Source organism: Lolium perenne, chromosome 2, assembly GCF_019359855.2.
Source record: "Lolium perenne isolate Kyuss_39 chromosome 2, Kyuss_2.0, whole genome shotgun sequence".
Classification (NCBI taxonomy): Eukaryota; Viridiplantae; Streptophyta; class Magnoliopsida; order Poales; family Poaceae; genus Lolium; species Lolium perenne.
Genome location: NC_067245.2, coordinates 287737451 through 287752932, shown reverse-complemented (window position 1 = coordinate 287752932; position 15482 = coordinate 287737451). Strand labels below are relative to the sequence as shown.

The 15482-nt window shown below is 45.3% G+C and overlaps 2 protein-coding genes across 2 annotated transcripts; one reads left to right on the top strand and one right to left on the bottom strand.

Moving 5' to 3' along the window:
• The first annotated feature begins 1434 nt into the window (after positions 1 to 1434).
• On the top strand, positions 1435 to 4586 carry LOC127321529 (uncharacterized). The gene is made up of 5 exons (XM_051350553.2): positions 1435 to 1593; positions 2964 to 3755; positions 3859 to 3930; positions 4012 to 4158; positions 4237 to 4586. Exons 2-5 carry the CDS (start codon positions 2976 to 2978, stop codon positions 4369 to 4371), a joined length of 1134 nt encoding a protein of 377 aa, XP_051206513.1. The 5' UTR covers positions 1435 to 1593; positions 2964 to 2975; the 3' UTR covers positions 4372 to 4586.
• A 662-nt stretch (positions 4587 to 5248) lies between these two features.
• LOC127321530 (putative glucose-6-phosphate 1-epimerase) lies at positions 5249 to 10925 on the bottom strand. The gene is made up of 9 exons (XM_051350554.1): positions 10612 to 10925; positions 8898 to 8972; positions 8468 to 8524; positions 8218 to 8378; positions 7976 to 8116; positions 7103 to 7205; positions 6930 to 7029; positions 6591 to 6830; positions 5249 to 5675 (listed from the first exon to the last, which is right to left on the bottom strand). Exons 1-8 carry the CDS (start codon positions 10741 to 10743, stop codon positions 6619 to 6621), a joined length of 981 nt encoding a protein of 326 aa, XP_051206514.1. The 5' UTR covers positions 10744 to 10925; the 3' UTR covers positions 5249 to 5675; positions 6591 to 6618.
• Positions 10926 to 15482: the final 4557 nt, after the last annotated feature.

Below are 15482 nucleotides of genomic sequence, written 5' to 3'. Positions count from 1 at the left end.
AACCGACTGGGTCCTGGGAGATTCCCGGGTCGCACAACTCCATGTGCCCTTGGCTGGTGCTATACACACCACCAGAGTGAAAATAAGACGAAGATGACCTTATTCTAACTTCAAGATGTATCGCCTCACCATCTCAGAGAAGACACTAGAAACTAACAAAACACGGGAAACACTCCGGCCAGCGAGGGCAGTGGTCCGTCACAGCTCTACGGCTCCAAGGCGACCAAAGGTAGAGCGGACCATCGACATCACTGACAAGGGAGACGAAAACCTAGATGGGTTTTTAGGAACGCCTAGTGCTCTCTATTAATTTAAAGCCGCAATAAAGTAGTATCCTGTATTGATATGAGCAAAATAGTTTCCAACAGGCCTCTCCAAATTAACCGACTAGTCCTATTCTTGTATATTGCAGTGTCGAACTCCGAAAGAAAAACGATATAATTCAACAAAGTGTCAGCTTCTCCACTCTTATATTACGGAAAAGAAAGCCCAAAACATATTTAGTACACCATGTTCAAAATTGAGTATGGATGGATATGGCACTTTAACACTTTACAGCCTCCTCCAAGTAGGTAGCACAGCAGGTTGGGTCGTTCTAAATAAATAACCAATCGATCGAACTGATGAACACCACAAAAAGTATGTACACTGTGTCAACAAATTTCCGCTTTACCAACATGGGACACACCAGCACCGGCCCAAAGCTGAATTTATCAAGTGATCCATGTAGTACATGCATATACTTCTCTTATGTGCCACGTGTTTTTGGTTGCATAGCATGTTGGCCACACCATGCATGCACACCTAGTCCCAAATATAGTTTCATGGAACACACTTTATTCACCTTCAGCAGACAGAAATTAATCTCCTCCGCCCGTGCGTGCGAGAATTGAAAAGCTTTTGGCAAATCTCTACACGATTAATAAATGAGATTTTAAACGGATCCAAAATTTAAAATCATATCTTAACACGGGATTGTCTCAGACAAAAAATCTTAACAAAGAGATATGCAGAATTATTTGTGTATATACCGTACTAAAAGCACCAAAGCAATGCAGGAAACGCTGGGCTCGCTTAACGGAAATCGCGCAGGAAGGCAGCACGACGGGCCCACCTGTCGGCCCCTCCGGCGGTGCAGGTACACGACGGGGCTGCACGTACGGGCGCCAAATAAATCGGGCAGGCGAGATCAGTGGTGGGGCTCGTTCCGTTAGAGCGGGGCCCTCGCCGGCCATCGCTCCGTCTGATCCTACTCTCGCGCCACATCCTACGGTCCAGATCCGATCCGATCCCACCACCCCGGTCTTCTCCTCCCCCGCCACGGCCGCCTTCCTCTGCTGCCCTCTTCTTCCCGGTCTCTGTTCCCCTTCTCTCTGTTTAAGCTTCTCCCTTCTTCTTCTATATCTCTATCGCCCTATGCGAGTGTGTGGTTTCCAGGCATCTATATATAAGAACTCCACTGCTTCGTCTTACCCCTGCTCTCTCTTTCCCTCTCTCTCTTTCCGGGGGGATTTAATCTAGACTAGACTCTTTCCGGGCCTGTTTCATCGGACGGATATCATCGGAGCGGGCGAAGGCGAACAAAGAAGGAAGGTTGGTTCCTCTTACCCCATAGATTTCTCTTCAGGTTTTACTTTTGATCATGCCACCCCTATCTCCGTAGGTTTTTCTTTGTTTGGTGTGTTTGTTCTTGTCCACCCCTGTCTCAAGTCTGAACTGGTCTCTGCTCGTACGATTTTGAATCAGTTCAGCAGTGCAGATGAAATCGATCACCCGTGCGATTCGTCTCGTCTCTATTCGTTTCGTTTTGGGATTTCTACGATTGCGCTGTTCCTCGCGAGTTTGGTTTGTAAACACGGCGAGTTTAGGGAAAAAAACAATACTGATCCAGCCGTGGATTAAGCCTCTTATATATGAAAACGGATGTCCGGAGCCGCCATGGCAGTTCTTGATCGGCTTCTTCGTCTCCGGCTCTCTGTGGCCCAATCCATTAATTTACCCGCCGGCACACGGCCGGTATCTGTTCCCTGCATGTTCCGGTCGGTTGCTTGGATTGGATGCCATGGAGGAACCCAACAGTTTTTTCGTCTCCGGTTCTCTTTTTTCAGTTAGAAAACGTAGATACCATGTCATCAATCTGGTAGGGAACAGATACGAGGCGTTTATGTAGCCCGTACGCGTCAACTGCCTCCCCTTTCCTCCGATTCCCGAAAGGAGGGGAACCAGTACGCCTTTCGGTTCAGCATACAGTACTCCACGATGTGCCGTGCTAGGGTGGGTATTAGCGATTTGACCTCCACGAATGAGGGATAAGTTTCTTTTCAGGGAAAAAAAAGAGGAGATGATTAAGGGCAAAAACATAGCGCTGTACATAACATGGCTCAGGGTCAGTTCGATGATGATCATACATGGTGCGTGTGGAATCTAGATATTACCAATCCCGGTAAAACTGCGGTGTTGCATCAATCAGGTAAAAGATGCATTTTAGAAGAAGCGATGGCATGCGGAACCATAGCCAATATCGGAGTATGTTCTCTTGTAAATGTTTGACTAAGAAATTCCTATTATATGATAGTATCTATTTATGCTCCGAAGGTTATGTGTAGCTACATGGAGGGCCACCACACCTAACTGAAGGAGCATACTCGGAGTATTTTATTGTACTAGGCGTTGATGTTGATTCCGTAAGGTTTTTCAGTTAGGCATATTGCCATCACATGCCTGCTAAATCTTTGCAATGTTTCTGTACTACCAACTATATTTTTATGTCATCTTGCATTGTACTAAGACTTGACAGTATCATCGTGTGCTGTTGCAAGTAACCCCGAACCCGGGGATTGGACAGTTCGCCACACTTTATTTTGCAATTTGATTATTTGCTACACCCTGTGTCAATTTGACACTCCTATATGTTCAGACTTGTCTCAGTTAACACTCCTATCTGTATTGTCAACCATTTTCAGTGATCATCTACCATGGATGAACACATGGGAAGACGCACGGTGGGCGGCCTCCTCTTCACCAAGGGGGGCTCGATCCTGCTCTTCAGAGAAGACAGCTCGCGCCCAAAGCCCGGGCGCCCGCAAAGCAATGGCTGCAAGGGTGCTCGGCATCTGGCTGACAAAGGCCGGCCAACGCACAGGGCGGCGGCAGCAGCAGCAGCAGACACACCTGTAACACCGGCCTCCCGGAGATCGCAACCTCTGAGGAAACCTCCACAGGGGAGCAGCAATGCAGTGAGCTCCTGTAGCGAAACCGACAACGGCGCCACAAGGGAGGCGACGGCTCCCGTTGCCGGGCGTGACCTGCTGGCACGTCTCAAGGACAGGGTGAGCGCGTCAAGGAAGCGCTCGTTGGCCAGGGAGATGAGCAGCCCCTCCTCGTCGTCCAGTGGATTCAGTGCCAGCTCTTCGGGCGGTGGCGGTGCCCGGTCATCGGTCTCGAGGCCGTCGCACCGTGCTGCGTCCCGGGTGAGGAAAGGGGACGGTGGTGAAAACGCAGGGGGTGGTAGTGCTGGCCGCGTGCGTAGGGACAATACTGCCAGTGGTGGTGGTGGTGGTGGCGCCAGGAGGAATTCAGATGATTTGGTGAGACCTGAGCCGGCGGCTTTGAGGGAACGCCAGACGCCCGGCGAAGGGTACTTCTCCGGGTTCTTGGCGAGGTACAGAAGCAGTCTCCAGGAAAGAGGGTCTCTGGTAGACGGCGCTGAGGATTCCAGCGGATACTGGCGCTTCGACGTCGAAGGCAGCGAGGAGGTAAACTCCACTCTGTCACTCACTGCATCGTGATCATCCCAAAAGACTTGGGGAATTGAAGGAACAATGTGTCTAAACATTGCAATTGCGTTGTGCTTCGCAGCTCGAGAACTTCTTCATGCGCAGCGACCGGCACCGGGCGATGAGGATGGACATCGACGGCATGTCTTACGAGGTAGGTTCATGACTGGTACATTTGGCGTGCATCAGGTTTTGCCTGTTCTTGGATCATCTCAGCTGACACTTTGTTCTGCAGGAACTGCTTGCGTTGGGTGACCGAATCGGCACGGTGAATACCGGGCTCTCAGAGGACGCATTGTACAAGTGCCTGAAGCGAAGCCTGTACATGGCCACGGCCCCTGAGACGCATCAAGATTGTGACAGAAAATGCAGCATATGCCAGGTGAGTTCATCGCCAGAATTTTACTGTCACTCTAAATTCTCGTGAAGCGAAAAGCCTCTGATCCGTGTGAATTTTCAGGAGGAGTACTCGGGTGGCGAGGAGGTGGGCAAGATGGCGTGCATGCACTTCTACCACATCGCCTGCATACAACATTGGCTCCGGCAGAAGAACTGGTGCCCCATCTGCAAATCAGTCGCCGCCAAGACCAACTAGCTAGCAGCTGCGTGCTTGTTCAGTCACACACTGTAAAAAGAATTTTCATTCATGTCTAGACACAAATCTGCATTCTTTTTTCTCTTCTGCTCTTCTATAGAACGAGTCATTTGTTTGGGCCTGCAAGACTTCTTGGTTTCCTTGTTCAGTTCACAAGGTTCAGTGAACAAAGAAAAAGAAACGGGAAATAAAGGTGGTAGTAGTTTCTTTTGTCAGTGCTGTTTAGTGCATATTTATTTGTGCTGTACATAGTCACTTTTTTGTCATCATAATATTTGTTTGAACGGTAGTTACAATTAGTTATCGTATCCGTATGGTATTTGCCAACTGACACTTCTTTAAGATGGTACGCGCCCTGGTCTGATCTTAGTCGACGGCATGTCCCTGCTCCCTTCAACCTATAATTGTCGACGTGTGCATCCACAGGCTATACCTTATCCTCCGCACACGGGTTAATCAACTTCGAAATCAAATATGCAAAGTAGTTGGAGACGTACACAAATCTCATCCATACGAATACAGACGTTGACAGGAACGATACTGATAACCCTACTTGCGAGACACATTTGTTCCTTTCTTACTTTTCTTTCTTCACAGTTCCTTTCATGGTTGAAGAGCGATACGATAAGACCACACAACACAGAAGCAGTTGCAACCGGTGGGGAATATCTCTACTTTGTCTACGTCTCTACGACAATGGCTGGTCTTTCCATAAGAACCCCAGGTCACCAGAATTGGGACACTGCCAAATATTTCTCCAATCCTACATCCAGAATCGCATCATGTCTATGCTCAAAATACAGAAGAAGAAAAATGCCTGCACAATGTCCACGGCGTCATTCCTTTGTACTAAAGCATTATGATAAGCGTAAATAAATTGATAGCAAAATAGTAGAATCCCTTTGTTATTAAGGTGACCACCAGCAAGTTCCGAAAGTCGCTACAATATGTACAGATCTTGATAGAAAATTACAGACAACAGTCTGCAAACAATTGGTAGATATCCATATCCTAGCCCGATGCAGAATAACACACCATCCAATATCCACATAACCAAGAAGCAGCACGAAACTATGGCATGCCATTATTCACTTCTTTTCGTCATGACTGAGCACACTAGATTGAGTTCACTGAAGATAGATCACACGATACAGCCACTGGGGCAGTTTTGTTATTCGGTGCTGGCCTCCTTCTACATATCCAGGAAATAAGCATATGCAGAGGTGGAGAAGATGAGGAAAGATGGCCTGTAAGTCCACCTTGCCAGCCAAAGCACAAGGTAATATAAGTGTCATGAAGTGTCCCTGCGGAAACCAATGAGTCACAAGTTAAAATCGAAAGTGATAACATTTGAAATGCCTATCTAGAACTACTCATATATTATGGATGTAACATCTCCATTTCACAGAGTATTCGAACTTTTCAACCACAAGGTGAAATTTCCGATGACTTTCCCCATCGTCATCCTCTATATACCTCCATGTTTGTGCATGTGGCATTGGTGAGTATTTTTTCCCTATTCTACTCAAACCATACGTTTTTTTAATGCGTGATCTGATCAAGTATGGATATACCAAGATTGGACCAATTGATGATAAGTGTTGGAATTTCTCACCACAACTCATAAGCATGTTGGGTTATATTTGGTCATATGCAATTGGCTACATGTCAGTCTGTCAGACTGATTCACAGCCAATACAGACTGCCGACAGCATTAGCTGGCAAAGTATGGTTCTGGTCTTGGGCATGATCACCACGCAATGTGGCTCTACCTTTTCCCAGAGAGTGTAATCCGTTTTGGTGGCAGCAATTTTCCTGGCTCCTCAGTATAATTAATAGTCATGTTCCATATAGAAAAACTGATCGCCCCTTATTGCACAGGCACTTCGACAGTTTAGGTCGTAGATCTCTCGCCCAAACATTGAAAATCCCCATGCCTTTTTTGGAGCATGGGTTAGGCAAGGAGAAGAAAGATCGAAGACCTAGCTTCAGTATTCAAGTCAAAACTAAACATGCAACTGGTTTTTTTATTCTACAATTACAACCACATTCCTAAACGCTTCCAAGAACACAGACAAATTGAATTGTAAACAGTGCAGAAGTCTCAAGTTAACTTATCTTGTCTCTATATGATCTTGTAGTTACAGCAGGATGTAGGAAAACTAGTTCAATGTTCAACTATCCAACCAAAAAGTTGCCAAACAAAGGCAAAGCATTACCTGTACGTGACGCCCCAAGTGAGGATTTTCATCCATGAAGAACCTTGTCCGGATCTAACTGACCACTATAGTAACTGGAAGGAACAGCTGAGAGCTCCAACCTCCCTTTCCACTCTTCACCAGGCTTCAAAGTAATGGGTTTCTCAACAGCTGCAGGCTCCACACACAACATCTGCTTATATTCTTCATCACCAAAATCTTGAATGGTCTTTGACCTCTTGTCCCATGGATTCCATACAACTACAGAGGGCAAAATCATAGCAGAAGGATGAGTGTAGTACCAGGAAAATCAAAACATTAACACAGATATGTACAATATTCACTAGCAATTTAGCTTACCAGCATCTGGAAGCCCATCTTTCCTAAGGACGAATGTTCTTTTCTTCTCATGATCAATAATTGCAATTTTTGGTGGTGCGTCCAGATATATTTTGTCAACCTTCACATCAAAGTTTAGAGGTCAGCAACTGAAGCCTCATATATCAAATGTAACAGGTAAGTGCTTTATTTACCTCTGATTCAAACACAATAGCATCTCCCTGCTCTGTGAATCGCTTCTTCCCGTCAAGGTTGTCAAAGTAGTCCAATGTCTCCAGTCCTTCAATACGCACTTCGCTAAGGAATTTTACAGTTTCAGTAAGCACAAATAATAAAGTTCTGAACTCTCAAGTACTGGAAAAGGTGAAGCTACAGAAATTAAAATTAAAAATGCTCAATGTTATTCACCAAAATGTGCATTTAAGATCACCTTTTGTTTTTACTCACAACAGGAACTGTGCACCAATGTGCTTGCACAGTTGCACTGAGGTAACACTTAAGTTACAGACTTCATCAATGTGTAATGGAAGGAAAACCATAGAATCCAGTTCCACAGCTTCCACTATCTAAGCATGAGGACTGAATATCCTAACACCATGCTTTCCTCTAGCCTCATAGGTCATACCCTCACTGTTTCCAGTATCTAATCATGAGGACGAAATATACTAACACCGCTTTCATCTACTCTAAGACTCTCAGTTTCCCTTTCACCTGAAGATACTCTACAAAAAATTTAAACACGCCCAATACTCAATAAAGGAGTTGCATCTACCAGCCTTGGTTCAATACAAATGTAACAACAACAAAAAAAGAATTCTAACAAGAATTTTGTCTACAATTGCTCCCTTTGTTTAATCGAAACTACTGATCTTGGACTCTTGGTAGAGAAAGGTGGGCTGGTGGTGCACTGTTGCCTAGTAATGGAAACTCATATACCACTGGACTGCCTTACACAAACACAATTTCAGTTTTCCAGTTCTGAACTTTGGAGAAGTTCCAGGTCAAAATATCCGGGGATTTAAACTTTTGAGAATGGAGGAAAAGGGAATTGCAAAGCTTGCATGTACCTTATGTCAGACACGGAGAAGTATGTGTGATATGCAAATGTAAATGAGAAAGGTCTTCCATCAGCGTTGGTGTTTCTTATTCGAGAAGTGAGAAGCAAATCTCCTTTAGGTCCAAGAGCAACTCTTAACCGATATTCAAAGCTGCAACCATAGTTGTCCAAAGACATGTGAGGACCAGAACCAGATATTTGCATCATGAAGAAAAGGAACAAAACATGATCTCTGGATGGTTGAACTTGAACCTGTGAGGCCAAATCTTGAGATCTTCTTCAGAAGGCTTTAGAATGAGATCGGCAAAAGTTTTAATAGCTGTATTTACTGGGAGAGGTGGAGGATTATCATCAATTAACCATAACCTGTTCCTTGCAAATCCATGTTTCTCGATATTCCCATGTGTACCAAACTGCATTTATATGGTTCTTTTAGATGACTGTAGCAGGCGAAAAGTTTATAATGTGTTTACAGAAGTCAACATAGATGAAGTTTCCATACTTGAGGAAAGCAAATGGGTATGCCACCATGAATTGCTCCTGGAGACTTGAAAATGGCCTGAAAAGAATTGTATTTTGAGACCACAATTCAGAGATGCTATAATCACTGCAGTAACACACATAAATTCATAATTCAGCAAGATATGCATGTATTATAGTGGGAGATTTCTCATTTAATGGGGTTAAACTTCCTTGGTGTAAAAGAAATAAAACATCTGTAATGGATAAAATAGCCAGTTCAGGCGAAAATGAGGGAGTGGTTTGTGGCTATGCTCAAAAGGACACTTGGTCAAATGGGGACAAACAACAAAATTAATTAGTGGGACAAGGATGACAAGGATGTGTCAATGCATGTTATAAAAGTTTATCGATGCAACAAATTAATGTCTTAGCTAATGAGGTCATCCCTGACCTCATGAATGGTTATGTACCTTGCTGCTTACAAAAAGCAACTCATCCCCATGGTCATTCTTCCAAGAGGTTACTTGCCCACCATATAGACGGACCTAGTAAAAGAAAGGACATTTGATTAGCATGACCGGTCTAAGTCTAAAAAGGTGATGATAATTGGCAATAATTCAACATGGGGGTCCAGCCATAAATATGTAGATTGCAGCGTAGATAATGCTTGAGATTTGGAAATATAATGGAGTAAAGGTTATGCGATAATGCACAAGAATTTAAAATGGGTAATCTGAATCCTAGTCACATGCAAAGCACGGCACTAAACAGAAGTTCAGAACCTCCTTGACTGACAAGCTATGACAAGAGAGAAGAAAAAGGGATTGGCCTAAACATCTGGGCAACACTAAATGCTCACCTACTCATTGGTACAACTCATTCGTCTAAAAAGGACACTATCGTCTTTGTAACAATAATTCCACAGTCCACAAGCAGGTTTCCCTAACCACTTGGCAATTGGCACGGATATACTACTTAGAAATGCCATACGATGGCAAATTACTTTTAATGAGGTCAAATTTGACCCTTTTTTCTATCTTACAATTCTTAATAAGCTATATATAAGTGCTCCTCCGAGACTGAGATAAACAAAATTAGTTGCAACTTTGGCAAAATTAGCCGCAAAAAAAACAGCATGGAAATAAGATTTTCATGTTAGGAAATTGAACAACTGACATAAAACTAGTGGATTTTGTCTACTAGCCCCTCCACTCCAATAATACACGCCTAGTAAACAAAACAACACATACTGAAGTTCATCTTGAAATTCTAAAGTTGTCTTTAGCACAGGTAAGTTCACAGGTCCAACTGTCCAAACACCTCCAATAGCTGGGTGCCTCGGTCCAGCGAGACGCTGTCATGCTAAGCAGCTGGCATTAGCTGACAACTACACGCACCGAAAGGATCACATCAATCCAAGTTAAATTCAGTACGTGGCTCACCAGGCCTAACACGCCAGAACTAAAAACAGAAACTCACACTGTGCTTTGGTTCCCTCCCACTACTTGCCATAAAAAAACTCAAGGACGATAGCACCTCCCCTAAAAGGGCCATCAGACGCATACGGGACCAAATGCAAGGGAACAGCGGGGATTATCCGTCGTGGAGAGATAGGTGAGGGGGTAACCTAGTAGTCCCTCTCGCTTTCCAGTAGCATAGTCGGTGCGTCTCTTTTCCGGTAGGTCCGCAGGGCAGGATAATTGCCTGCGTCAGACTAAAGTCTTATCACCAGAAACATTTCACAGTCCACTCCAGCTACCAAAGCTGTGGATGCTACAGTGATGTATGACCACCAAAACAACATCTGATTTCAGCCAAATTCGCACTGCTTTTTTCTCACTGGAGCCAGCCAACTCGCGGATCCTCAACGATTGAACAGCGCCGCTAGATTCCAGCAGAAACAGGGGCTCCACTTAGCCAGACGGTGAAGGGTGAACCCTATCGCTGTCAGCGCGGATCGCTTGTTCATCTACCGGAGCACAAAATCAGTCCTTTTGCACCAAAAAGATAACAATTTGCGCACCCTGAACGCTTCATTTGGAAACCGACGCCCTGAAAACGAGCGCCCGTCGGCTAAACTCGCAACGGATCCGCGGGAAATGCGCCTCAAATCGACTCGGGGCGGTTGCTCTGGAAAAAAAAAAGGCGACTTGGAAGGGGGGAGGGGGCGAGAAGCGCGTATACCTCGGCGGAGAAGCCGCGCGGGTCGCGGAGCACGATCTTGTCGAGGCCGGAGGGGCCCTTGGCGCGCTCCAGGAGCGGCGGCTGCAGCTTGGGCGACTTGGGCGTCGGGGGCGGCGAGGACGCGCCGGCCATTCCCAATCCCACCACGCGCGCGAAACGGCGAAAGAACCAGCACCACCACACCCCTGGAGCTCCCTAGCGGGCGGCGAGAGGGCGAGTGAGAGGGAGAGGCAGTGGAGTGGAGAAGAGAGGAATCCGAAGTGTGACGGCGAGTACTTATAGCCGAGGCGAGGAGGAAGAAGGACCCAACCCAATTGGTCTGGCTACTGGTGGAGCGAGCGAGCCGGGCTGAGCTGACCTATCGTTGGGCACGTCAATGTACATATGCTTTGCTGGCGTGTCCGGTCAAGCCTCGGTGTCATCCATGTCATCATATGGTCAACTATTTGTACTGAGGTTTTGTCTGTGAATGTTTTAGGTCACTATCGCAAACTAAAGTTGAATCTAGTCATTCCAAGTTACTACGGGGCATAAGCTTATATCGAAATGGGGATATGCAACGATGATGCACTCCCTCCGTCCCTGTTAAATCGACGCAACATGTTGTAGACGCATGTATATAGATGCCTCGTGTTTGGTGTTGATTGAGTAGGAACTAGGTAGTAGTAGATATTTAAGAAATAAAAAGGAAGATAAAAAAATCGAGGTTTATTTACAAATACAAAGGGGCATAATATTTTTGCGAAGATACTTGGCACAAGCCACAACATCAAATGCATGTTTGGATTGAAGGCATACCTTGCAACGCCACATATTACGCATGCCACACCCTCTTAGTCTACTGTTAGGGTTTTTGCCTCACTTGTGGATCACCACGATATTTTTACACCCTGCTCACGTGTCACACACAATATTTCTCACCAAGTCTTTGCCACAAGTGTGTAGAGAAATTTGCTCACCGCAAAAATTGCGGCTTCCGGCGCATTTGGAACAAATAGTGTGGCATGGTTAGGCGTTAAACAGAGAGGCCCTAAATTACAAGCTGAGTAGATGAGTAACCAACAATTGGAGAACCATGACAAGATGTGACCAAAAACACCTAGGACCGCTCCTATCTTCTGAGGCAATAACTTAAAGAAAAGAAGTGAAATGAAGTTTTCCATCCTAAGTGCTTTTGTTGTTAATGACAATACGATTAGCGGACTAACCACGTGCTTCAGCTTTATGATAGTGTATAGACATCTTTGGAATGAAGCATAGATGGTGGAGAGTGGAGACCCCTCATGGTGAAGAGAGAAAAGATACGGAGTCCGTATGATTTTCATTTATTGAGTCGTTACGCGGCGGGGGGCGGGGGGGGGGGGGGGTCTACTTACAATAAATCCATAGGATGTTGTCTTTGTCCTATGGAGGCATTGATGTTTTCGGGTTATACCCCGTATATTCTGGCCCTTGAGGTAGTGGCAGAAATATTCAGGGTATTTTTTGTGTGTTTCACTTGGCGCATCGCATTGGAATCGCCTGAATATTTTCCCGTAACTAAAAGGACATTTTGTCTTCGCCCTCCCTCAGCTTCTGGGGAAATTTTGGTGTGTGGAAGTTGACCTACCACACTAGACTCGCCCGGAATAAAATGTCGTAAGAGGTCAGGAACATCCACCCCCGGGAGATTTGACCATGGAGAAACGCACACCGGATATAAGGACCCTTCTTCCCTGAGGACGACTTTTTCCTCTCCTCCATTGTTGCAAGAGCTTAATCTTCTGAGATCTCTCATCCCTAGTGCTTTAATCTAGTTGATACTTTAGGGAAAGATAAAGGAGACCTAAATGTAGTGTTTGATGGCAACAAACTACACGTGTTTACCAAATCGTTGGAACTTCGCGCACATAGTGTAATGCAGTAAGCTTAAGTTTTCCCCCACAAGGCTGATTCCCGGGTTGATATTGAACTACCTCTGAAAAGACACGGATTTCACCTAGAGGGGTAAATAAGAGATTTAAAACTTTTACGATATAGGCTTGAACAAATGATGAATAAAACTAGTGTTTAATTTGTCAAGCACAAAACATATATAAACTAGGATTAACCTATGTGCGCTAACAACTTATTCTAAACAAGACAATCAACTATGTGATAGCAAGATATATAATTTCAAACACAAAGTCTATCAAAAAGTGAAGTGCATAAGTAAAGAGTTCGGGTATGGGAATAACCAAGGTACGCGAAGATGATGATGTATTCAAAGTTCACACCCTCACGGATGCTCACGGATGCTGCTCTCTCCTTTGGAGCGGTGTGGAGGCACAAGGCTCCCCAAATAGCACAATTGCTCATTGTATTCTCCTTGATCCTTCATACAAAAAGGAAAATCATCGATCCACAATGAGAATCTTGAGGAAGGCCATTGAACCCAAATAAGCTTGGGACAATCTCCAGAACGTAATTGGAGGCTCACAAGTAATATTCACAAGGTTCACAAGCTTGGGCAATCTTCACTACAAATTGGAGGCTCCCAAGTAAACATCAGTAAGGTCACCAAGCCATCTAGGATGCAAGGACCTAAGAGGAAGAAGCTCAGGCACCCGAGAGTAATTATCTCACGAACTTTTACTTCTATTAATTTTCGTAGAAAACTTAAACCGATGCACCAAATGCAATGGACAGAACATATGAGGTGCCAAAATCCTTCACTTTCAAACTATACTAAAGCTACAAAAACTATGGAAAAATAAGAGAAGAATTAAAAAAACGAGAACACCAAATTTCTCAAAGATCTAGAACCACTACAAGAAAAGTTGCCATGGCCGACGAAGTTGAAGTCGCGCCGTGGTTGCTGGTGCACCATGGCCGACGATTTTTGGTCCCTCCGTGGTGCATGTCAAAACTTTTTTTTTCTCGTTTTTGAGGCCACCTAGCCCGACGAAAGCGGCCAAAACGTCGCGTATGGTGGCCCGGGACGTGGTGCATCGCGAATTCTCGGGTTCGCCGGCCGAGTCAACGCAAATCTGCACCGCCCAGGGATGTGGGGCCCAGATGGCAGCCTCTCTAGCATTGTTTTTTTTCTCGATCGCGCCATCTCGTTCAACGCTCTCCGATCGAGCCGTTTACGATGCAGGATCATGGGTCCCGCTTGTCATCCTCTATGAACCAAATTTCTTTCTTTTCTTGGATTTTTTTTGACCCCCTGATTTCTGGCTACTTCCTTTTTCTTTTGATCCCTTGCCGCATTGGAAACGTTGAGACCGCTGCAGCTAAATGGGACCCGCATGTCATCCTCTATGAGCAATCAACTTTCTCTTCTTGGAGTTTTTTTTGGCACCTCATATTTGGTCACTTGCCTTTTTTCTTTCGATCCCCTGCCGCCTCTCAAACGGTGATACCGCTGCTGCTAAATGGGACCCGCATGTCATCCTCTATGTACTATAAAACTTTCTTTTCTTCGATTTTTTTGGCACCTCATATTTGGTCACTTGACTTTTTCTTTCGATCCCCTGCTGCCTCTCAAACAGTGATACCGCTGCTGCTAAATGGGACCCGCATGTCATCCTCTACGTACTATAAAACTTTCTTTTCTTGGATTTTTTTTGGCACCTCATATTTGGTCACTTGACTTTTTCTTTCGATCCCCTGCCGCCTCTCAAACAGTGATACCGCTGCTGCTAAATGGGACCCGCATGTCATCCTCTATGTACTATAAAACTTTCTTTTCTTGGATTATTTTTGGCACCTCATATTTGGTCACTTGCCTTTTTCTTTCGATCCCCTGTCGCCTTTGAAACGTTGAGTAAGCTGCTGTCTCATGGGTCCCGCATGTCATCCTCTACAAACAATAAAAGTTTCCTTTCTTGGAGTTATTTTTTACCCCTAATTTCTGGCTATTTGCCTTTTTCTTTTGATCCCCTGCCCCCTTTGAAACGATGAGGACGCTGTTGGCAGGTCGGTCCCACATGTCATCCTCTATGAACAATAAAAGTTTCCTTTGGTGGATTTATTTTTTACCCCTAATTAATTTCTGGCTATTTCCTTTTTTTCTTTGATCCCCTGCCGCCTTGGAAACGTTGAGGATGCTGCTGCCTCATCGGTCCCGCATGTCATCCTCTCAGAACGATAAATGTTTTCTTTTCATGGATTTTTTTACCAACCGATTTTTTGTTTTTTTTTTATTTTCGATCCCCTGCCGCCTTTGAAACGTTGACGACGCTGCTGGCTCATGGGTCCCTGATGTCAGCTGATACGTCCAATTTGCATCACTATTTTATATCATAATTTGCTGTTATTCATTGATATATTTCATATTTGGAGATAATACTTATGTTATTTCATCTATTTTGCATGTTTCATGATTATTGGAGGATCGCGCACCGGAGCCAGGATTCTGCTGGAAAAAGCATCGTCAGAACGCAATATTTCGGAAGATCAACAATTGATGGGAATTACACGAAAACTCCTATTTTTCCAGATGACGAAGGGGGCCAGAAGGGGGAGCTGAGGAGGGCCGCCATGGGCCCCCCCTCACAGGCCGGCGCGGGCCCTGCCCTGGCCGCGCCGCCCTGTGAGGAGGGGGCCCACAGCCCCCTCTCGCCTCCTTTTCTTCGCGTACGCCTTCGTCCCGAAAACCTAAGCCAGAGGGGTACGTCGAACAGAGCCACAGCCGCCTCTGCGGGGCGGAGAATGATGGCGTGTATTTCACACGTTCGTTGGGCAACCCCAAGAGGAAGGTATGATGCGCACAGCAGCAAGTTTTCCCTCAGAAAGAAACCAAGGTTTATCGAACCAGGAGGAGCCAAGAAGCACGTTGAAGGTTGATGGCGGCGGGATGTAGTGCGGCGCAACACCAGGGATTCCGGCGCCAACGTGGAACCTGCACA

What these genes read in the sequence shown, in the direction of transcription:
- LOC127321529 (XM_051350553.2), top strand. Translation starts at nt 2,976, where the DNA reads ATGGATGAACACATGGGAAGACGCACGGTGGGCGGCCTCCTCTTCACC. An exon ending in ACGTCGAAGGCAGCGAGGAG is followed by an intron (nt 3,756 to 3,858) that starts GTAAACTCCACT and finishes TGTGCTTCGCAG; the next exon opens with CTCGAGAACTTCTTCATGCG. An exon ending in TCGACGGCATGTCTTACGAG is followed by an intron (nt 3,931 to 4,011) that starts GTAGGTTCATGA and finishes TTTGTTCTGCAG; the next exon opens with GAACTGCTTGCGTTGGGTGA.
- LOC127321530 (XM_051350554.1), bottom strand. Translation starts at nt 10,743, where the DNA reads ATGGCCGGCGCGTCCTCGCCGCCCCCGACGCCCAAGTCGCCCAAGCTG. An exon ending in TGCTTTTTGTAAGCAGCAAG is followed by an intron (nt 8,525 to 8,897) that starts GTACATAACCAT and finishes AATTCTTTTCAG; the next exon opens with GCCATTTTCAAGTCTCCAGG. An exon ending in TACCCATTTGCTTTCCTCAA is followed by an intron (nt 8,379 to 8,467) that starts GTATGGAAACTT and finishes ATATAAATGCAG; the next exon opens with TTTGGTACACATGGGAATAT.